General features: G+C 38.2%; 2 protein-coding genes across 5 annotated transcripts in view; one reads left to right on the plus strand and one right to left on the minus strand.

The window, feature by feature from the left end:
* Positions 1-3,143: 3,143 nt before the first annotated feature.
* LOC129245832 (small RNA 2'-O-methyltransferase) overlaps positions 3,144-24,161 on the minus strand; it is a 35,260-nt gene continuing 14,242 nt past the window's right edge. The window contains exons 1-3 of one of the 3 annotated variants that reach the window (XM_054884251.1): positions 14,672-14,915; positions 4,064-4,233; positions 3,144-3,987 (exon numbers count right to left, since the gene is read on the minus strand). In XM_054884251.1, coding sequence (XP_054740226.1) covers positions 3,168-3,987; positions 4,064-4,233; positions 14,672-14,794 — 1,113 coding nt within the window. In that variant the 5' untranslated portion in view covers positions 14,795-14,915 and the 3' untranslated portion in view covers positions 3,144-3,167. The other 2 variants (XM_054884250.1, XM_054884249.1) reach the window with 2 other exon arrangements.
* LOC129245830 (uncharacterized) lies at positions 18,043-23,235 on the plus strand. 2 transcript variants are annotated; one of them, XM_054884247.1, is made up of 2 exons: positions 18,043-18,361; positions 20,369-23,235. In XM_054884247.1, the coding sequence occupies exons 1-2, from the start codon at positions 18,136-18,138 to the stop codon at positions 22,999-23,001; spliced, it is 2,859 nt and encodes a 952-aa protein (XP_054740222.1). In that variant the 5' UTR covers positions 18,043-18,135; the 3' UTR covers positions 23,002-23,235. The 2 variants fall into 2 exon arrangements, with proteins under 2 accessions (XP_054740222.1, XP_054740223.1); XM_054884248.1 differs by lacking the exon at positions 18,043-18,361 and adding an exon at positions 19,673-20,018.

Consider the following 24,161-nt stretch of genomic DNA (forward strand, 5'->3'; position numbering starts at 1 on the left):
TGAACTTTTGCTTATACCGTTTTTGCTCCGAGCCATCGCAACCCCATTTGAAAGTCACGAAAACTTCTTGAATACTGGGAATCGTTAGCAGTACTTCTTTTTGTGCGTTACACAACCTTTTTATACTATGATCAATAAGCGCTTGCAACTCAATTTCGGCATACGTTTCGGTTACTGGGTAACATAAAGCTTTGGACTTTTTTATGCAGTTATTCGACGGATATAATTTGGGATTTATTTCTGCTGTATGCTGTCTATGCATATTATAGTCATGTGTTGAATCATTTGCATCTATTATCAACGCAAGTGCTTGGTCTGGCGATAAACTTTTGTTGCGCTCTTTCGAAAGTCGAGATTTTTTCAACACAGTACCTCTTGACGGTGAAGACAAACACAGCTCTTTAAATAATATTGCGGAATTTCTCTTACCGTTTGATCTAAGTCCCATTTCTGCCGCCATTAACACTTGTTCGCTATTTGATACTGCTAAAAGACTATTTGCTTTTCTTTTCTTTGTGCGAAGAGAAGAATCGGAAAACGCCACATGTGGTCTACCTACATTGGATCTAATAGAGGATGAAGTTGATGGCCCAACATCAAGACGGTATTTTCCAAAGTCTTCACTCTTGGAAAACCAACTATAATTACGGGCTAGAACACGGGCCTTAACTCGGCAAGACCCCTCCCACTTTGAAGAAAATTGGTAACACAGTTTTTTTATACGCTCTCCTAGCTTTTTAGTATCCACGTCTCTTCCGATCACCGCAAAAATTTTCTCTAACACCTCATCACGACGCGTTTCTTTTGAGCTCGTCAGCCAAATTTCAAAAAGTTCTTTCCGGGGAATCGCCATGAAAACTTCTTTTAAAGCTGTGGTAGCAAATTGTAGCAAAATTTTATTCCAGAATCTGAAACACAGAATCCTAAAGGTCGTTTCGCTGTTAAAGAATGGACGGAACTCGATGGACCAATATAAGTTTTTCTCAGTAAAATATCAAAAATAATATTAAGCTATGGCTGTTTTAGTGATATTTTACTGAGCGGATTTGTATTGATAGTAAAAACTTTATAATTCTCTTACTTACCCCTGAAGTACAAAATTGTTGAAATTTAATCAGCAAATACTCAATTTTATGAAATTGATACTTATTCGTATTATATCTTTTGACAAACTTCACAGCGATGTTCGGATAATAAATAAAAATTATTCAATTGACGCACCGGCTTGTGTTTGTAAACGGTTATCTTTCTTAAAACTATTGTTTTGATAAATTTTGAGTACACTGTCGTAAAATTTGGTCATTTTTACACAACACACCGAAAGAAAATCATTTTCGCAGAACTTTTTTTTGAAGTGAAAACTTCTTTAGAATCGTTGGGAGTGATTTCAGACTCGATGAAACGAAAAAAGCGACACTCTTGGCTACGAAGCGTTATATTATATGTTGATATAAACGTAGCGACGAACTAAATAACTTTTAGGCCAGCGCCGACAGCATGGCGCGATAGCCGAGCGGATAGCAATGGTTTATGAGGAGCTTTTTTTCATGGCAGAAATACACTCGGTGTTTTGCCATTGCCTGCTGAGGGGTGAGCGCTATTAGAAAAATAGTTTTCCTTAATTTTGGTGTTTTCACCGAGATTCGAACTGACGTTCTTTCTGTGAATTCTGAATAGTAGTCACGCACCAACCCATTCGGCTACGGCGTTTGTTTAATTTTACTGATGCAAAAATGAGGAAAAATATTTGAATAAAGTTTGCTTACTGTTTACACATTTTCCAAAGGTGACGGAGAACCAAAAAAAAAAGTCGATTTTCAAACAAATACGAGTGCATATGTGTAATTGTGTTAGAGTTTCGGTCACGCAGGTTTTGCTGGGGACGCTCATAATAGCAACCGCGTGTGTATTTTTATATTCGTAAATATTTTCATTTTTAAATATTTACCGCAATTATGCCGAAAAATAATGCAGAAAAGTGTCGTGAATATCGACAGAAATTTAATAAAGTATACACCAGAAGTATCGCGGATACTTAGAAAAGATTACGATAAAGTTCCAATGATTTTAAGTGGCGAGTTTAACGTAAATTTTGCATTGGACACAGCGGTTCCTTTAATTGACTTTCTCAATACAACATTCAATTTAAAAATGTGTAACAATCGCACTGAATCGACAACACGATCAAAAACAACAATTGACGCGGTATTTGAAAGATATGTTGACAACATCGAAACCAAAGCATTTGTATCATATTTTAGCTATCATAAGCCACTCGTATCATTTGTTGAAATTGAAAACATTGAGGATGAATAATAATAAAATGAAGAAAATAAAATATGAACTTTATAGCAATATTATAATGAACCTATAATTATCCCGCTCCTAATGCTGCTTTCGTCTCATTCTCTCTCAGTTTGTTTTACGGAAGGTTTCACTTCTATCGCGTCTAACCGTTAGACTGGTATTTTTTTTAATTTTGGCATCCTAAAACTATAAAAAGTCACAGTGTGCATCGCTTAGCCATCGTACGTAGGATAAAATATATAAAATGTCTCCTGTTTCCTCTGGCAGTGAAATTCGTTCTGACTCTACCGTCGTCTCATATCGTAAGTTTACATTATAGGGAAGATAAGATAATGTCCCCTAATGTCTTTGAATGAAAACGTGACTCTTTTACTATACCTATGCGTAACTTATCGCGACATCACGAGCCTTGCAGCCACGAACTAATTTGGGCGGCTATATGCCGACACGCGTCCGGAACGGTAAAACGGCTTGGGCGCCTATATATCTCGACACTCGCCCTCAAAGGGTTAAACCATTTGCGCAAAAACTTTACTCAACAATAATTGATTTCATTTTCCCCGAACTATTACTTTCCCTTAAACATAACTTTTTTTCACTACTGCACCAGAAAAGCTGATATCTCCCCTGGAAGTACATTAGAATTCTTGCAAAATCTTCGTTAAATATATTTTATAGTGAAAATTTACCAGACTTTAACAAAAATCCACTTTATTTCAGCTACCGCGTATGTACATACATACATACATACGTAGTTAGAAACAAGTTGCATGCTGAGTATATATACTTATGTAAATATATATATGAATTCACGATTTCGAAATGAAAAAATGCTGTACTGTAATACTACTTGCTTATATTTAATCCCAATTTTCCTCAGACTCGTAAGTGACATCATCATTGGCGAGTGAATGTCCACCGCATGCGCCCAATTCGTCGTCATTATCACATCCAGCATCGTTCCACAAGCCGTATTCATCATCATAACAATCATCATAATGACGATAGCTCAAATCGTCTTCATCATATTCAGGCAATATGATATAATCGCCCTTTACCTCTATATCATTGTCCTTTAAGACATCCAGTAACTCTTCCGTTGAGGCCCCAAGAGTTTCAATATATGTGTCCATAACGGTAAGTGGCACTTGATATACCCCTAAATCTCGATTGAAGTATCTATCTATGCGTCGGCATCGGTCGATTTGATAACGCGCCTCGTCCAAAATTTTCTTTTCCTTACTGCGTTCGTCGACATTAAATGGGAAATCGACAGCAAATATTTCCTTATACTGCACATCTGCATCAGCATTACAATCGACTGGTACTTCGGAGCGCAACGGTTCAACTAGGCGACGACCAAGCAGATCGTGACGTGCAAAAATTGCAATTTGAGACACGTTACCAATACTCTTGTTATCCGGTGGTGCATCGCCAACACCCAAAAAGGCAACACTATAATTTGGATATTGCTGGCAAATTGTTCGCGCCCAATCGCGAAATTCGGCGCGCGTCCATTCGAATTTGTGATCATCATGGCGGAAACCATTGGCCAATAATGGTTGAAAAAGTACATTGAATTCAGAGTTGGGTGTTGAAAATATTGCGATTTTAGGTTGCATAAATCCGAAAATGTTCTTTGGGACATTCTCCAATGTTTTGGGGTACAAATGTTCAATTCTATGTTGTTTAAAAATGAAATTAAATTAATTAATATAATAAAATAATAAATAAAAATTATGAACGCATAACTTACATTTCCAAGGCGACAACTGCATCTACATTAAGCAACTGTTCGACCGATGCATCGATACTTCCTTTTAGTAATTCCACACGCAAAGGATTTTCACGCCTCATTAAATAATCCGATACGAGTGGTTCTGCTCTCAATTTATTGCTTCGCAAAATATTTTCGTCAACATCAACCTGAAAACAAGCACGTATGTATGTGTTAGTAAATATACAAATACCCTACAATACAGCTGACTATCATATTAGCACTCATATTATCATCATCACTATCATCATCCAACTACACATTTTTGTTCTAGCCGTGGGAAAGTTCTGATAGTTTCCCCTTATCGGTGTGATATTCTATCTCTCTTTTACCAATAGCAATTTCTTATAACTGAAAAATATATCTGCCCTGCTCTAAAGGCATACTAAACTCCTCATTGTTGTCATCACAAACTCATCAGCACAAATGGCCTAAACGCCTCATTGTTGTCATCATAAACTCATCAGCACAAATGGCCTAAACTCCTCATTGTTGTCATCACAAACTCATCAGCACAAATGGCCTAAACGCCTCATTGTTGTCATCATAAACTCATCAGCACAAATGGCCTAAACTCCTCATTGTTGTCATCACAAACTCATCAGCACAAATGGCCTAAACTCCTCATTGTTGTCGTCATAAACTCATCAGCACAAATATATATAAATGAAAAATAACTTTAAAACGGTAAAATAACTTTTAATACAGGGTCCGGCACTCGAAGTGTAACCAATTAAAACGGCCATAAATTTAGTTTGGAAAATTACTTTTATTCTATTCAAAGTAAAAAATATGTGAAAATAATATAAAATTAAGAATCAATTTACTTTTGGTCGATGTGACCATATTTTGCCTTGACTATGTATGGCCTGAAGACGATTCAACCCGAATGAGACTTGCAAGCGGACAATGGTGTTTTTCAGCACCTCGAGGCTGGTGAATCTTTTCGTTTGGACTTTGCTCTCCAAAATGGGAAAAAGAAAAAAATCCATCGGATTCGCGTCTGGTGAATTTGAGAGCCATTGTGTGGACGTTATGAAGTTCGGCCTTGGGTCACTCGAGTTTTGTGAAACGGTGCCGAGTCCTATTGAAACGTCCATGGTCTGCCACCGAAATGTTTGCCTGCCCACGGTTTCAAAGCAACCTCCAGAATACTTTCCCGATAATATTTCGCATTTACCTTGACGCCAGGCTCGCTGAAAACGATTGGAGAGCGCCCGTCACTGTAACCTGTGACCCAAGCCATTACCTGTCAATGACTCAAATTCTCGTATGAACGGTCGGTCAAAGAAACCCTTTCGTTTTGGGAGTTTACGAATTGCTCAATTTGTAAAATTTTCTCGTCAGAAAACACAATGTTTGGAAACTGAACGCCAAGCCCAGCAACGTCTTCGTCCTCTCAAGTCTGACTTGTTGCTGCTTTGGTGTGAGATCAGGCGTCTTTCGGATCTTGTAAGGCTTATCTTTGAGATCATTTTTCAGTATGCGGCGAATGCTACGATCAGATATTTTCAGTTCTTTCGCCATTTGATTGCCATTTCGTCGGGGATTTCGCTGAAGTCGCTTCTTCACTTTCATCGTTTCGCGATGCTACCAGCATCGTTGTAACGAGTAATGATGGGATAAACAATACTCTGTATTGTCATTTAACAGACACGGGCATTAGCTGCGCGAGCGATCTGAAGTTGGTTACAATTCGAGTGACGGACCCTGTATGTTCACATAATGGTAATGCGGTAATGACCATTCATTAACTTTCCCTTGACTGTCGTCGTCTATTTTATCTAAGCTCTTCAATGCCGAAGCCGAAGTTCATTCGTTCTCTTATTGCTATTACGTTCTATTATTATTTGTTACACTTAGCAAAGAACTTACGAACAGTATGCAGTCAGGTCCCAACTTCTTCTTTTTCTTGTTTGACGCGACACTGGAATATTAAAGGCAACGAAAAAGCAGATAACTGGCCAGAGGGGGATCTGCCATGAATGACGTTCTTGCAGAATCGGTTCACACCACTGGGTGCAGTCAAGAGTGCAATTTCCCTAAAATACGGCTGTGTTCGTAAATGCAACATGACGCGCAAACTACAATTGCATAACAAACAGAACGTTCAGAAATGCCAATATTGCAGCACTGCAATAATCAAGCGTTCAAAAAGACAACAATTCTATCAGTTGTCACTCATAATTTCTATCAAAAAATTGTTTACTGCATTTACTGCATTTAACTACGATGTCTGGTGAAAAGTAAGCAAAACTGTTTTATTTTAATTTTTGTATTGAAATTTAGTTAAATTATGTTAATAATAATTGTATAAATTACTATTTTTACATTTTTAGTGAAAATCTCAGTAATGCGGAGACACAGTTATTGCTGAGAGTACGGTTGAATATGGAGGACGAGTTTAAATCGGGTAGAAGGAAAAAAAATGTATTGTGGAAGAAAGTTGTGACCGAAGTTAAAAATGTAAATCCCAATATAAGACTGGACAGTACCACAGCGCAGAGAAAATGCTTAAATCTCTTGGTAACGTACAAGCGCATTATGAAAAGAAATAATTCTTCCGGTAGAGAAGCTACATCCTGGAGGTATTTTGAGGACTTCGGCGAAGTTTATGGTACAAGGCACTCAATGACTCCTCCAACAGCAAATTATTAAAGTGAAACTATAAATTATTAATTTTCATAAAACTTATAAAACCTTACTTTAAAAGTGGCCCAATTCATTCGGAAATGGGAATAGAAAATGTCCTCGGGAAACGACTTTATTGTTTTAATAAACGATTTGTTTTTAGGTATTTTTCTTTTTAAAGACAAACATTTGTACCTAAACGTTTTTCTCTTTGACTTCAATAGCCTTCTTTTTCTTAAATTTAAAGAAAATCTATCTTTTCTTTGCTCACAAATTTCGTCTAGTGTTAGATTCAGCAAAATTTCCATTTTAGTAATATATTATACGCGTTCAAAAATGCAAACAAACGTATTTGCAAATTGTCAAAAATTGTATAAGAAGTATCAAATGTCAAACTTGCAGTGTTGCCACTGATGCTTATGCTGCAAGTCATGTTGCATTTACGAACACAGCCTACCTCCGAAGCGCGAATTGCAAATGGAGCGACCAGACGAAATGCAAAATTATCAGAACGTTATGGCCCACCTACAACCTCAAACAACTGTCTACATTAATAAACATGAAACGACGGGACGCGTGGAGACTCACGGCAGTTATAACTGGCTTTCGGTGAGTTGAAGAACAAGCAGGCAAAATAGGCATCCCTCACAACACATACTATCACAATTATAAGCAACCGGAGAAAAAGGAGACAATCTTCCATTTCCTCTGCGATTGCCCTGCCCTATAAAAGGACAGAATGTTAATCCTGGGCAAACCGCTGTTCGAGAGTCTTGAACAACTGTAAGGCTTAGATGTCAACAACCTGATAAGGTTCCTGAACCGCACAGACTGGATATAGTCATACTGTAAATAACTGGTCAACAAGTTGGCAACGAGGATGTGACAACAAAATGATGCGGAAGCGCTAATTGGATTCTGGATGAATCACCACTTAAACCAACCAACCAACCATGTCTATGTCGTAGTAAAGCTCATACCGCTCATTGTTCCATCGCCTGCGAAGGTCCAAAAACCTTCTCAAAATCTTTCTACCCCAAAATTGACTGCATCATCATGGCATGTCTTAAGGGGGGGTAAGGGATAAAAATCGATTTTTTTTTTTTTTTTTGCATGTTATTGTAGTAAAACATTTCAAAAATACCGTGTTAAAATTTTAAGTCAATCCGAGCAAAACTTTTTAAGTTATAGAGCATAAAGCCGAGCCGCCTCAAACATCTGCCGAGATAACTTAAAACTTTAAACGCGGTTTTCTCGAACCTTTTTTTTTAAAGTGCGTAGTCATTGGCATTTGAAAACTACTCAACCGATCCTTTTGAAATTTTGCACACATATTTTACATATAAAAAACCTCCTCCCAACGTTTTTTTTCGCCATTTTTTTGAAGTGAAACTTCTTTTGTCTCGAAGGATGAAACGCTGTGAGGAGTAAAACCATAGCGTTTCATCGATATGTGACGCTACGCCAGCGCCATCTGTTAAAAGCGTGGCGTGGATGAAACGCTGTGAGGAGTAAAACTACGCTAAACTACGTAAAACTCACGCTATGCCAGCGCCATCTGTTAAAAGACTGGCGTGGCGTGTCGTCGTGAATGTAATGCGGTCGTTTATTATTGCATTCTTATCGAATGTAATTTGTAAATATGACATTTGATTGACGGCCGCCGTAGCCGAGTGGGTTGGTGCGTGATCACCATTCGGAATTCACAGAGAGGTCGTTGGTTCGAATCTCGGTGAAAGCAAAATTAATGAAAACATTTTTCTAATAGCGGTCGCCCCTCGGCAGGCAATGGCAAACCTCCGAGTGTATTTCTGCCATGAAAAAAATCTGCTCATAAACATATCATAAAACAAAATGAAATAAATGTATAAAAAAAAAAAAAAAAAAATTTTCTTGTGATTCGAACCAAGGATTTCGGATCGGAAGCCCACATTGCTAGCCGCTGGGCTATCGCGCTGTGCTGTCGCCGCAAAATAATGTATGATAAATCTGTTTACCATACCAAAGACCATACACTTTGCGAACGCATTTCGGTGGAAACAGTTGACAGTTATCCCAAACACAATATTATTAGTAACGCGAGACGCGTCATAGAGTGTGTGTGTAGTTTTGAGCAAATCTTACAAACATATTTTGTTTTGTTGATTGATTTCTGTTAAATATGGCATCAAATCAACAAAAACGGAAACCGAAAACAGGTGCTGAACGGCAACGTGAGTATTTGGAGCGTAAAAAATTAAGAGCTACTGTTGAACACCGTGACAGGGAATCCTCCGGTTGTACGATAAGTGATAATTTGTAGTACCAACAACAAGATGCGGAACTACCATTGATGCAGTATTTCATCGATACCTTGATAGATTAGAATGTAGATCATTTTTTACGTATTTCAGTTACCATAAAACCCTTGTTTCATTTTTGGAAAACGAATCCAATAATGATAATGACAATGCCGAGAACCAAATGTAATTGAGTACAATAAATTCATTTCTTTTTATATTAAAATAAATAAATAATTCTGTTTAATAAAATTCCATTCCATGCTTTCCATGACTTCTGCATGCATTATATTGAAATAATAGTTAAATTATTGATTTGTTGATAAAAGAAGTTTCACTTCAATCGTGCGGGTTCCGTGAACTACCACACACTTTCTTTTTTTTATATTAAGGTGGTTTTACACCTACAAAATGGCGGCATTTTTTCGTCAAAAATCACTTTTTACTTCAAACGACTACCAAATGGCTGAAAATGAAAATAAATCGTCAAAATAAACGTTGGGGGGAAGTTTAACTCATACTTTAACTAAATTATTCGATTTTTTTGATTTCAGATGATTCTACGCTGAGATATGCTGACTACTGCAAAATGTATTTTTGAAAAGACGTCTACGTAAATGTGCTCTCATTCGCTCATTTTGCAATATTTTTACATGAAAATTTTACCAAATATTCTTGAAATGTTACTTTATAATATGCAACAACTTTTAATAAACTGACTTGAACCGTTTCGCTACAATAAATTCATGAAAAAAGTGTTTTTTTTTAGCGTTTCTCCCTTACCCCCCTTTAAGGGGTAACACCACTGTAGAAATTTCAAAAAATTGATTTCTTTTTATAAGCTTAAAAAATTCTTTGAACCTTTTAAAATACAGAACAAAAAGTTTTATACGTTACCGAAGTCTATTTCATAAATATTTTATGCTTTTAACCAAGCGTTAGTGACTGCTACCTAACGACTTCTCCAAATTTCCAAACTTTAAATGCGTTTTTCTCAAAACACGTTTTCTGAAATTGGCACGCAGCATAACTCAAACAATTTTAAATATTTTTAATCAGGTTTTTCACTACGTCTGTATAATAACCTTCTTAAGAGAAGAGCGTAGGGGATTTTCGATAGATTAATTTAAACGATTGTTATAATTATTAAAGTGCCGTTTTTTTAGTCCAAAATAGAGTTTTTTCCTTCAAATGCTTGCTAATTCCACAAAAATAAATATTTTTTAAATCCCCTACGTGTTTCTCTAGCTATTCTTATCTAGATTAAGAAAAAAAATGTTTCTTTGTTCCAGATTAAAATTTGCACCCTCTGTGCTGCGTGCCGCGGAGCTCCTTCAAGAGAAACCACATTACAAAAATGTCCCCAATGCCGCCATTTTGTAAAATTTTTCGATCAAACTTTGTAGTTTTGTATTTTAGTATATAAGTAATAACTTCCCAAATCAGAGTGATTGTTTTCCCTTTCCTTCTATACAAAAAAATTCTTTAAAAATCGTGTTTATTTTACGCGTGTACAGTGGTGTTACCCCTTAACTATGCGCCGTAGTGCCCATTGCGGCATGACTAATTTAGACTGTCTTTCAATTTTACGCATTAGTCGATCCTTTTCCACCACGTAGTCCGTTTTAGCTGCTTTTAAGACAGACTCCTCTGCCTGGTGCTTGTCTTGTAAAATTTGGATTATCGGCTGTAGCTTTGGATCTAAATTCGATAAGCTCAGTCTGCGAGTCAACATGGACCATTTCTGTATTCTCTCGATGTTTGCACGGGAATTCGAGTTCCCGGAGGTGCAGCCACCATTCTGCTCTACAATGTTGTAACAGTGTCGTAGTTTTAATCGTAACCACAGCATTAAAATAAAAAAAATAAATAATTGGCGCGTACACTTCTGTTAGGTGTTTGGCCGAGCTCCTCCTCCTATTTGTGGTGTGCGTCTTGATGTTGTTCCACAAATGGAGGGACCTACAGTTTCAAGCCGACTCCGAACGGCAGATATTTTTATGAGGAGCTTTTTCATGGCAGAAATACACTCGGAGGTTTGCCATTGCCTGCCGAGGGGCGGCCGCTATTAGAAAAATGTTTTTTTGTTTTTATTAATTTTGCTTTCACCGAGATTCGAACCAACGACCTCTCTGTGAATTCCGAATGGTAATCACGCACCAACCCATTCGGCTACGGCGGCCGCCAAGCACAGCATTGCAATCGATATAAACTGTGAACTGTGTACCCAACAATTAAACGATGACCCACACCTCAGCTCATGGCTAGCATACTAATGAATGTAGTAATGAATCGGTTTCAATCCCTTTTCCTCCAGCTGCAACAAAACTCCGGACACCCCATATGTACTCGCATCGGTGTGCATCTCTTGAGCCTTTGAGGCGTCGTACATTGCAATCACAGGTGCGCTGACCGAAGCTTCTTCTAATCAACTAAATGGTGCGTCCTGCTCCTGACCCCATTGAAAATTTTGCTCTTTCTTCAACAGTTGTATTAGAGGTTTCACTATACTGCTATAGTTGCTGATGAGCTTCTGGAAAACCCCCGTCAGTCCTAAGAACTGGCGTACATGTCCTACCTAGGTGTTGGGAACTCCTTAACCCTGTTAACCTTTGCACTACTTAGACGAATACCATCTTCGCTAACTATATGCCCTAAAAAATGCACCGTAGTCGCCATGAATCCACATTTCGACGGGCGGGAAGTCAGCCCTGCCCGCTCGACTACCCTCAAGTACTCCTCCAATGCCTGAATGCCTCCTTAACGGTTGGTGTCGCGATGATTACCTTGTTGTTGTTGTTTTAACAGCATAGTTAGCCCTGTCAGTGTAAGTATATCATCGGTCGTCTTCGTCTAGCTCATCTAGGGGTAGGCCCAGGAAACATGCTGTTTCGACGGGTTGGGTCCAGAGGGAGAGGGGGGTTAGATGAGTCTGATTGAGGGGGCATGTGAAGAGGTGGTTAGTGTCGTGCGGGGTACCTTCACAAGCCGGACATGTGTTTGGTATGTTGGGGTCGATTCTGGATAAGTAGGAGTTTAACCTGCTACAATATCCAGAACGTAATTGTGCCAATGTTACACGAGTCTCACGGAGAAGCTGGAGCTCTTCATCTGCAATAGGTGGTGGTTGGACTCCGATTACGGCATTCACAGGACGGGAGCTCATGAAGGTGGTAACGGTCTCCCGGTGAATGTCGTTTATTGACTGTCTGAATACTGTCCGGTCCAGTAGGTTTCGGTCAGTTTTGTCCTGGAGTTCGTCAGCGTAGTCGAGGAGGTGTCTCCTGACGTGCCTGGGAGGCGGCTCAGGCTCAAGCAGGTGTCTGCAGGGGTGAAACCTGCGGTAACACCCCAGTAAGAACTGCTTGCTGAGCAATTTGTTGTGCTCCGCAACTGGGAGCATTTGTGCCTCGTTGTGTAGATGTTGTATGGGTGACATCAGGAGACACCCGGTCGCTGTCCGAATGGCGGTATTCTGACATGTCTGAAGCTTTGTCCACTGCGAATCACTAGTGCCAGGCGACCAGACAGGCGCAGCATAGTTGAGAACCGGCCGGCCAATTGCCTTAAATGTCGAGAGCAACAGTTCTTTGTCTTTGCCCCAAGTGCTGCCGGCCAGCGATTTGAGGACCTTGTTGCGATTTTGGACTTTAGTGGCAATTGCGGTTGTATGCGCAGAGAAGGAGAGCAAGCTGTCAAAGGTTGCACCCAAAATTTTGGGGTTATTCACAGTCGGAATTGGTGTGTCGTCGACTTTTACCTTAAGGGGCAGCTTGACCTCCTTTGTCCAGGTGGTGAAAAGGGTCGCCGTGGACTTGGTGGGGGAAAGTTGGAGGTTCCTCGCAGTGAAAAAGCGAGAAAGGTCGGTGAGGTAGTTGTTCACTTTGGAACACAGGCCATCGATGTCATTGCCCGACGCCATTATCGTGCAATCGTCAGCGTATGAGATCAGGGAAACTCCCGCTGGTGGTTGGGGGAGCTTCGAGATGTAGAAGTTAAAAAGCAAGGGTGAAAGGACACCACCCTGCGGTACGGCTTGCTTAATCTTCCTCTGCTTTGACATTTGATCTCGAAAAATCACTGACGAGTGCCGACCGCTCAGGTAGTTCACGGACCACCTCTTCAGCCCTGGCGGGAGTGTCGACTGATAAATATCATCTAGTAGCGTGGAATGGCTGACTGTATCGAAAGCCTTCTTTAGGTCCAACGCTACTAGGACAGTCCTCTCGCAGGGGCGGTTTTGGTTAAGCCCGCGATTTATCTGGGCGTTTATGGCGGTGAGTGCCGTGGTGGTGCTGTGCACTCGTCGGAATCCGTGCTGATGTGGGGCTGGGGCCAGGTGTGTCGTGTAGAGTGGGAGTAGGAAGGCTTCAAGTGTCTTCCCTACTGGGGAAAGGAGAGTTATCGGCCGATAAGACTCCCCTTGGTTGGCGGGTTTCCCGGGTTTCAATAGTGGGACGACTCTCCCTGCTTTCCACTTGTCAGGGATGATGAGAGTGGCCAGAGACAAATTGAAGACCCTTGTGAGATATCCTACTCCCAGGGGTCCCAGATGCTTCAGCATCAGCGCGTTTAGTCCGTCAGGGCCAATGGCTTTCGATGATTTCGACTTGTTGATGGCCCCCTGAACCTCATCACCGGAGAAAGTAAGTGGCGCACTGTCGTTCGTCAGTTTGTGCAGCCTTCTGGTAACACGACGTTTGGTTCTGTCGCCCGGAGGATGCAGTGTAAACAGCCGGCTAAAATAGCTCGCGCATCTCTTCGGATCCGACGAAGTACAACCGTTGAAGGTGATAGCCACCTTGTCGTTGTGTTTCGTCGGGTTCGACAGGGACCTAACGGTGGACCAGAGCTTACTCACTCCGGAGGTGAGGTTACAAGTCTTCAGGTGCTTAACCCATTTAGTCCGCTTGTGTTGGTTTACCAGTTGCCGGATCTCCAAATTGAGATCCCTTATGCGGGGATCCCCGGGATCGGCCTGGCGTAGGTGGTCGCGATGATTACCTCATCTATGTCGCTGATAATTCGGTTGCGTCGTTCAAGACCTTCAATAAGAAGGACCAGCATCTGCTGAAATACCATTGGACCAATCCAATTGGCATGGCGTTGTGCTCGTATAAACCATCTGGCTTTAGGAAAGTTGCTATCTTCTGTCAAGGGTATTTGGTGGTAACCTGCCGTCATATTATATCAAACTCTTTTGCTTTCTCAACCAGTACAACTGGCGCTGCATGCGGTAATGAACTCGGTCGTACAATAAAGTGTTTGAGAAAGTTATTCGTGATGGTTCTTAGAACTCCCTCCTGTAAGAACGAAACTTGACACCGCTCCATATAATTGGCTTATCTGTAGTGACCTTAATCTCCGTGTCCGTGGTGTTGCACCTTTCCCGGGCTAAAAAGTCTAGCGAAAATCAGTTGTCGTATTGTTTAAATAATTGTTGGAGTTCCTTCGCGTCACTCTCGTGAAGCAGGTCATCGATCTTCGTTTTGGAGTTGACCTCTTAAACCTTCATGACACCTGACTCTGTGATCACCTTCGTATCCTCATGACATGGCACGTCTCCGCCTAAAAGTACCACAAGCGGCACAAACTCATCAGGCATTACTTGAAGTTGTACTCTAATATTTCTTCCGTCTAATCCCAATTTGACTTCTACCATCTCATGAATTTTTACCGCTGCACACCGAAAACCACGAAGTAGTTTCTCACTTGGATGCCTCGGCACGCCTTCCGGCATTGTCATGTCAAATATCAATGATAAGTCAATGCCCGTGTCTAGAAACGCTGAGTATTTCATCCTGCTATGACTGTATGACGCATCGCAAATGCCGTTTCCTCAGTGACTTTACGAACCGTTTTTTTTTTTTTTCATTTCAACAGGCCTTTGCCCATGCCCGTATTTTCACTGCTACTGCACTTAACCTTGCGCTGCAATATGTCCAATACCATGATGGAAAGAATAATGAGGTGGCGCCAAGGTGGATTTATTAAGGTGACAGCATTTACCCAGCTGAATTTTTCGCCGTAGGTATGGCTTACGTCAAAATGATATACTTTGTTTGTATGTATTGGTATGTTTATGTGGGGAATAGATGCCCCACATGTACTTTTTATTTATATTAACACTATTTATTTGTGATGTTTAATTCAAGACTGTTAAGATAAAAACTTATAACTTATAAAGGAACTCTAATTTTATATGTCCTGTCGTTTGCAAGAACGCTTCTCGAATGATCTCTTTCTTAGAACGAATAACGACGCTAAATTAAACTGAATAATGAATAAAAATGAATAATGAATTCAGTGTGGCCAAAAGGATAGGTATAGGTGTGTTCCTGTACGACACTTTCAGCTGTGTTCCCACATTTACATTCGTATGTTTACATTTGCTTACTGATTTTGACGTGATGCTTGGACCAAACGCAACAACAAATACATGTAGGGTTTTACTTATATGTGTTTGCTGTCACCTGTAATAAATTCGCCTTGGGTGGCGCCTATCGTGGTCCCGTTACTTTGCGCTCAGCGAATTTGACAACTAATTACGTGATTTTAGCTCCAGTATGGCCAGATTACCATTTTCGTAACTTGATTTATCTTTTTTTTTTTTGTTATTTTTATTATTTTGTGTCTCGCAGTTTTAGTTCTTTCTTTATGACCTTTTTCTAATTGTTCTAATTAAAATGTCATGTTTATAATTTTGTAAAATATATATTTTTTATAATTATTTAAATAATTCACTCAGTTTTATTTAGCTTTACTTTTTTTTAACATCTGGTGGCATTGCCCGCGAGTGCAGGTGTTGTTGGTGTTCTTCTGCTTTCGGCAGTCAAATCTCTCTCTCGCTACTGCAGTGTTGCCTAGCTTTGGATATAAAAACGCATTAAAATGCCCATTCAAAAAAAATAACCCAACAAATTTTTATTGAATCACTTAAAGAACTTTGTATGCGTGACAAATTGTCTTAAAATGTGCGTTTTTTTAAATAAATGTGTCATGCTTATGTACAATTTAATTTATGAGGTTTTTTTTAAGCGAGACTCTTTTGTTAAGGGAACGAATTTTTTGCTATATTTGAAGTTATGTAACTAGATAAGGTACTCTTTTTGTAAAAATGTCAGTATGGTTTCTTTAGTATTTTCTGGTATTTTGTTGTTTATTTTTACAATGAATATAACTCTTAATGTCCTATGTCTCACTAAGGATTGATGACCGGAAGAAACGATTACATCTCTGTGGTTTTAATTCGCATTCAATAAATTCAAAGGCTTTTTAAATTGTGTAAAAAGGTTTTCAATCTTAAGAAGAGTTGAGAGAGGGGCATTTAATATTCTTGCATAACCTTAAAAGGAGCAAAAAATTAAATTCACACTTTCAAAATATCAAATTTTATAAGAACCAACTAATTTTCATTCAATCTTCTCAGAATGGCCTTTTTTAACCTTCTTTTGTATAATAATACAGTTTTTTTTTTACTTAAAGTTTCGGTAGCTTTAAATTAAAAAAAAGAAACAAACACGAAACTTCAAAATATTCGCATTTTCGGTATAAAAAAGCACTAAATTTATTGCGAAGAGCAAATGGTTGGCAATACTGCACAACTCAGCAAACGTGACGTCACGTACGCTCTGATGGGCGCAATCTTGTTTCTATCATTCTTGGTCCAATACCATTACAGCTGAAACATTTTAAATCGTTGTGCTCGTTGCCCGAGTTGCTTCTATAAAAGTTACTCTGTGTAAACGCGGCCTTTTAAATTCCTCATTCGTTCTGTATTGTTGCCAGACGATTTGCGAATGTTCAGATTCGTCACAATATTGATAAATACACTTGCATGTAATTTTCGTTGACTGCTTGGTGTAGACCTATCGGGTACAATAAAAAAAAAACTGCATAACATTCAAGCAAGTCTATCTAAAGAAACTGCAATGAATTAAACAAAAAAAAAACGAGAAAATTCAGCTGAAATTCATATACTTCTAAGACAACTTGTTCCACACTGAATACTCACACAAAATACACAGAAGAAATATAAAACCATCGATTCAAAACAAAAATGATTCAACACAATTAAAAAAATAAGACGATAGAAATCATAAAAAATTAGAAGCTGCCGTAATATTGGTAGTCTACATAATACAGTTTTACGTCAAAATACAGTTTGATTTCACAAACGGTGGAATACTCTGGAGTTTTGTGGATTTTCATTCCGCCGTTTTAATTAAAAGTAAAAAAAAAAAATCATTGAAATATTTTGAATACATATATAAAAACGAGTTAAAACGATTTTATTGCATTTTAAGAATTCAAAGGCTGTTTTAAAAAAAATATAGAAGGATATACCAAAGAATCATGATTCAATTCACAAAATAAAATCTTGGATTAAGTGAAATAATTTCTTGTTTTAATATTAGACTTGGTAATTTCTACTAATTAATGCTATTTGCGCTATTATTTACATTCAAACATTACTTAAAATTAATTTTTTAAATCATTCGCAGTTTGTTTCCATTTAAGTAAGAAAATACTTTTTTGCTACCATTTTTACCAAAAAGTATTTAATATTTTCCACTTTATTTACCTTCTTAAATACAACCTTTTGTAAGGGAGTGTCAAAAATCGAATGTCACTAGTGAGCAAACCTTTAATGATTGAATCATGCCAAAGTATAATGAAATTCCTGAAGACATTCCGGAAACAATTGTAAAATATTATTTCCCGAATGTTAGGACGTATAAAAATTGTTCAGAAACCCTTCTCTAACATTTTCACTAAGTTTCATTAAATATTATAAATCATTATACTTTACCTAAAATTGCTCAGGCGGCATTACACTAACCCCAACCCTTTATATGTGAATGTGACAACATTTGCGCCTTCTCATATCATAAAAATTCTGTGATACAGGCCTATATTTTGCGTTTTAAATTTATTCAGAAAAATCGCCGAAATTCCTCAATGAATGCTCGTACCTGTACTTACCGCCTGAGTGGCAGTATTGGAAAATGTTGTTTATATTTATTGTTGACAGTTCTCTCGCGAAATTCAGCATTTTCGTTTGTAAATGCTTTATAATTATTAAATTTTTGACAATTGTTTAATATTTCTTGACGAAATACTAAATTCATTAAAGAAACTATGCCTAAGAAGAAGAAATGTCGTGTCCGAAACTGCAAAAATAACGCACGTTTCTTTGCTTTTCCGAAGAATCCAGTATTGGTTAAGATCTGGAGAGAAAATTTAGGAGTCCCACCAGGCCAAAACCTGCCAGAACAAAATTCATTTGTATGCATTCAGCATTTCGAAGAATACGCTGTGGGTTCAAAATTATTAAAACGTGGTGCGATTCCTACCTTAAAACTGGGTGAGTAGCCATTTTAGTGCTTCTATGAACATAGTATATGTATATACATATATATAATTGGCATGTACACCCTTTTTGGGTGTTTGGCCGAGCTCCTCCTATTTGTGGTGTGCGTCTTGATGTTGCTCCACAATTGGAGGGATCTACAGTTTCAAGCCGACTCCGAATGGCAGATATTTTTTTATGAGGAGCTTTTTCGTGGCAGAAATACACTCGCAGGTTTGCCATTGACTGCCAAGGGGCGACCGCTATTAGAAAAATATTTTTCTTCATTTTGGTATTTCGCCGAGTTCGAACCTACGTTCTCTCTGAATTCCAAATGGTAGTCACGCACCAACCATTCGGCTACGGTGACCGAACATAAGTAGAAGTACTAACTATCAGCTTTTAGCGTTTGCGTCCGTAAATCTTCAGCAAAGTAAGAGAAATAGAGTGGGTAAAATTGCATTTAATTTGACGGGAAGCTCAAAGTTTCTGATGGAAAAATTTGTACCGGCCGAAAACACAGCTGACCGAGTTTCGTGTCAGAGTTATGGGAACGTACCTATGTTTCCCCTTTTGTATGAAGAACGTATGTTTCCCATCAGAAACTTTGAGCTACCAGTCAAATTAAATGTAATTTTATCCACTCTATTTCTCTTACTTTGCTGAAGATTTACGTACGCAAACGCCAAAGGCTGATACTTATCAAGGCGTATAGCTCAGTTCGCAATACAAAACAAATAAAAGTAGAAAAAATTACATGTTTGTGAAAATTCAGTGAATGACTTGGTAATATTGTGATTTGTGAGATTTAAAATGATGAAAACGAAGTGCCGTGTGTTAAATTGTGAAATCACAAATTAATATTAAGCCTCCATATTCAGTTTGTTTGCGTTTTCATGCGAAAGACGCCGTGGTAAGACGAACAAGAATCCCCCTCCTTTTGCTTGTCTATTCATCCGCTCTTACGACACGGCGAATTTGCAAGGCACAATCGTGTATTCTATCATTCTTGTATAGTTATAGCAATAATGTCACAAGTATTCCACCCTGTACCAGAGCTATTAAATTTTCGTCAAAGTCCATTATAGTATCGTTATAATGGCGGTAGCAACCACATTTGTTGTGAATTTCATGTTTTCCATTTTTATAATTATGTAAATATCTAATTGTTTTGTTGTCAGTCATATTGTCACAATCAGCTGTTTTCGTATTTGCTAGTGCTTGCAGACTAAAATTCTCCCAGCACCAAGGCGAATTGAGTATTCTAGCATTCTTGTCCCATCGCTACTTTCGCAATTCGCCTTGCTACTTCCACTAAAAGTGAAACGTCAAATTGCGTTCTCTTTGCAAATTTTTCTAGTAAACAAATGCGATTTAACAAAATATTGTACTAACTTGTACAAGCTTTACAACTTATTTGCCGTGCTGTTCTTTTTGAGTACAAAAATGCGCAGATGCCGTGTTTCCGGGTGTGGCCTTAAAAATCAAGAGGGGCGTTTGTTTTCTTTACCACAGAATCCAGTAGAAGCCGAGAAGTGGAGAGAAAATATGCGATTCCCAAAAACGGATTACCTGCCACCCCACAATACTTATGTATGCACTCGGCATTTTGAGGATAAAGCTATGACTTCAAGAGTATTAAGAATTGGTGGAATTCCCACTCTTAACCTGGGTGAGTTGTCCAATTTTTATACATACAGTTGCATGTATTTATGTAGGCGATCGCCATGTCCTAGCACTTTATGTATGACATACAGGTAGTAAGTTCTCGCCTCGAAAAAGAATGCAAACCTCTGTGTGTGATTTGTACAAACCACTATGCAGCCTTTAATTGGTCTGGCAATATCAATACCAAAATTTTGGTGAGAAACTTTTCCTAAGCAGTTAAATTTTTCAGGAAATTCAATCTTCATTAATAATAATTCATCAAGATAAACACGCACACACATGAATAAATAAATATCATTATTCATATATGTACATATGTATTAACGAGTTTATAAACAAATTATTTGTTTACAGGCTACGACGGCCCTCCCCCACATAGCTTCCAACTCGGAAGGAAAGGAGGCGGCCGTTACTGCTGTATTAAAAATTGTCCTGGAGACGAAAGCCGGACTTTGTACGCTTTTCGCCGCTATGACGATAGTTGGTACAAGGCTTGCAACATAACCCGAACAAATCATGCACTTTACATTTGCGGACGTCATTTCGACAAAAGCTTTATAACAAAAAATAGATTACTACCTGAAGCTTTTCCTACGTTGAACTTATTTCCACAACCAACAAGTACTCCGCCCAGCAAACCCAATGAAAACATGGACATTAAGCGGAACTGCTGCATCGAAAACTGCGTTACGGATGGAAGTTTAGCGTTGTTCTCATTCCCTAAAATGAAGGATGCCCGCATGAGATGGATGAAAACCTGCGGGATAACTCCGTCGGAAAATAGTGAACTGTATATTTGTGCTCGTCATTTTCATTCAAGTTTTCTTACAAATAACAACAAAACATTAGAACCCGGAGCAGTACCTTCATTGAAATTAGATTCACAACCTCCAGGACGCCTTCCTACATTGCAAAACAGTATGCCCTCAAGAACCAAATTGCCATTAGATTTTGAACAGCATTATTGCTTAGAGAGCAAAAGACAACGTCGGGATTCACAAGACACCGATGTGGCTTCGTTTATAAGCGAACATGAGGAATTAATTTACAATATTCAGAAATCCGGAAAAAGTTTAGATGCAGCATCAGTTGAATGTGATGATGAGCAAATTACTAGAGACATAAATGATACAGTAGTTGCAAGCGATGCTCCTAAAATAAATAGTCCTATTGGTTCGAATCATGCTTCTCTAAGTAATAATTTGGAATTGTCTAAAATGCAAATAACATACAAAAATGATCAAGAGCGTTTTGAAAAGAGATTAGCAGAATTAGAAACTCGCATAGAGTTCCAGTCACACAAATGTAATCATGAACATTTTGAAAAGAGAATCGCTGAGCTAGAGGCTCAAATCAAATTTCAATCGCAAAATACGCAAAAATGCGATCATGAACATTTCGAAAAGAAAATCACCGCGTTAGAGGCGCGACTTGAATTCCAATCAAAACACCCACAAAGAGGCGATGATGAATATTTTGAAAAGAAAATCTCTGACTTAACAAGTCAAATCGTATCTTTAAAATCGAAATACCACAGTTTAGTGCATCGGGCAATAATCCCAACTGATGCAAGTGAAGATGCAATCACTTTTGCCAAAATGATTGTTGATCCCGCAAAAAAATGTTATGACGAAAAAGAGAAATACATGGCACAGAATTTAACTTACATTTCGTCCAAGTCCTATGATTATATGCGTGAGGACTTAGGATTCAATATGCCACACAAATCAATTCTTCGGCGATGGCGCCCGAACGCCAGCTCCATTATATCTGGAATTGATGAGGATGCCTCTGAAACTTTGAAAACAATTGTTAGTCGCATGTCCGAAAGCGAGCGTTTATGTCAAATTATGTTCGATGAAATCGATATCGTGAAAGCAGAGTCACCAAGCAGTAAAAAGACCTACGGTTCTAAAGCAAGCAAACACTCTAAATGTTGCTTCTTCATGGTTAAAGGATTATTTAGCGATTGGAAATATATGCTACCATATTACATAGGAAAAAAGGGCTTTAGTGCTTTCAGTTTACTACGTTCCTTGAATCAAAATCTTGATTTCGCTAAATCCGTAGGCCTCAAAGTTAAGGCAATTGTGTGTGCCGAAACACTTTATAACGCTGAGATATATAAAGTTTTAGGGGTGACTGAAAAAAAACCCTACATTTTACAAGATGAAGAAAAAATTCATGGTTTCTTCGACTATTTTTGTTTAATTAAGTCTATTCGAAATAGTTTACTGAAATACGATATGCAAACCGTCGATGGTGTGGTTAGCTTTAAATTGATTAAGAAGTTATACGCAATTGATCAGGTTACTCCCAATCTGAATCTATTTCCTAAGCTCACCTTTGCCCATATAAACCCGTATGGTGTTGACAAAATGAACGTTACTTTGGCGACACAATTGCTGAGTCACTCAGTCGCTGTTGGCATCGAAAAGGCCATCAACCACAAACTATTTGGAACTGACCCACATCCAAGTGCTTTAAAATGTGTCAAGGCAACTCAAAACTTTATTCAACGTATGAATGACCTGTTTGATGAGTTCAACCATAGAAGCCAATATGAGATAACAAGTGAGGACCGAACGAGCCAAAACTACATAGAAAAAATTAATAATTTAAAAGATCATTTAAAATATATATATTCATTGGAACAACGCGATATGATAAATCTGCCATTTAAATCTGATTTAATTTTAACAACCAAATCAATGATCAACTTTTACCAAGATCTCTTCAGAAAACACAAATCTTTAGACATTAATCTTCTCGGCAATTTAAATCAAGATGCGCTAAATACATTTTTATGTGAACTACGTAAAGTGAGCCCTACAGAAAATGAGGTTCAAACCCTTGTAACGAGTTCACGAAGAGAATTTGAGCAATTATACAAAAGTAATGAATTTGCTGCTATACCAAATCGCTACGATAACTTAGAACAGCCAGCACTACAAATTGAAGATTTTATAGTAGAAGTGGGCGAATAATGTGTGGAACACTTTTCAGCAAATAACTGCATTTAAAGCTTAATCCTAAACTAAGTTTTTGTTTCGAAAATTCATGTACATAAGTGTCACTTTTATTATATTATTATTTAAGTCAACAACATGTAAAGAGGTATTACAAGCTATACATGTACTAAGATAAACCACTTGGAATATTATTTGATTGGTAAGTTATGTTTGTAGTCCCTCGGAATTTAATAAAAAAAAAAAACTTTAATACAGAACTAAATTGTTTCTTAATCAAGTTAAAATACATATATAGACGAATACTCTCTTTCCCCGAGCCCTGTTGTTGTTGTTCCAGCAGCATAAACATTCCCCACCCATATACGGGGAATGCTGCTGAAGTGACAGTCCCTGACTGTCGTGGTACTTAACTGTACTTTGCTCTTAATTACAGTTAAGTATCACTTTTAAATGTCGAAATTCCCTTGCGATTGCTGCTGGATTATGGATAAAAGTCTGTAAACTTTCAGAGTGGGCTCAAATTCATAACTCAACTTTGCTGGTCGAATGGAGATTGACATATTGATAACGAATGCACTATTACATATATATACATATGTATATAGGTGCAGTAGAGCAATAACAATGAGAAATAATAGATATACAAATATTTTTTTTTTGTTTTTAACATAAATTAAATATAATTTATATTTTCTGTAATAAACGAAGTAAATGTATCCATTATTTGCATTGTTGTTGTTCTTGTATTAACATAAACATTCCTCATACATGTTTTAAGCTACTGCTGGAGTGACAGTTCTTGGCCGGGTAGTTCCGATAACGTAGAACCGACTGTTGTGAGCGTGTATTTGTTGTTGTTGTAGCAGTTTAAAAAATCCTGCCTAACGTGGTAACGATATCATCTAATTGTATGCCCAGAAAAGAAAATAGAATCAGAGGGGAAGAGGTGTTAGATGAATGGGTTTAAGTCAAGGCGAATTGAGTATCTAAGGTGGCACCCAAAAATTATAGAATACATATTGCACTTTCCGAATTCGCCGTGTTGTAACAGCGGATTAATAAACAAATTAAAGGAAGGCGAATTCCTTGTTTGTGAAGAAGAAGAGTAGGCGAGAGTAATGGAAACAAACAAACACAAGAAATTATACGCACATACACTTTCTTGCCGCGGCGTC

Source organism: Anastrepha obliqua, chromosome 4 (genome assembly GCF_027943255.1).
Source record: "Anastrepha obliqua isolate idAnaObli1 chromosome 4, idAnaObli1_1.0, whole genome shotgun sequence".
In the NCBI taxonomy this organism is placed as follows: Eukaryota; Metazoa; Arthropoda; class Insecta; order Diptera; family Tephritidae; genus Anastrepha; species Anastrepha obliqua.

Excerpts from the sequence above, each read along its gene's own strand:
- LOC129245830 (XM_054884247.1), top strand. The coding sequence starts at position 18,136 with ATGCCTAAGAAGAAGAAATGTCGTGTCCGAAACTGCAAAAATAACGCA. Across the intron at positions 18,362-20,368 it reads GATTCCTACCTTAAAACTGG|GCTACGACGGCCCTCCCCCA; the intron begins GTGAGTAGCCAT and ends ATTTGTTTACAG.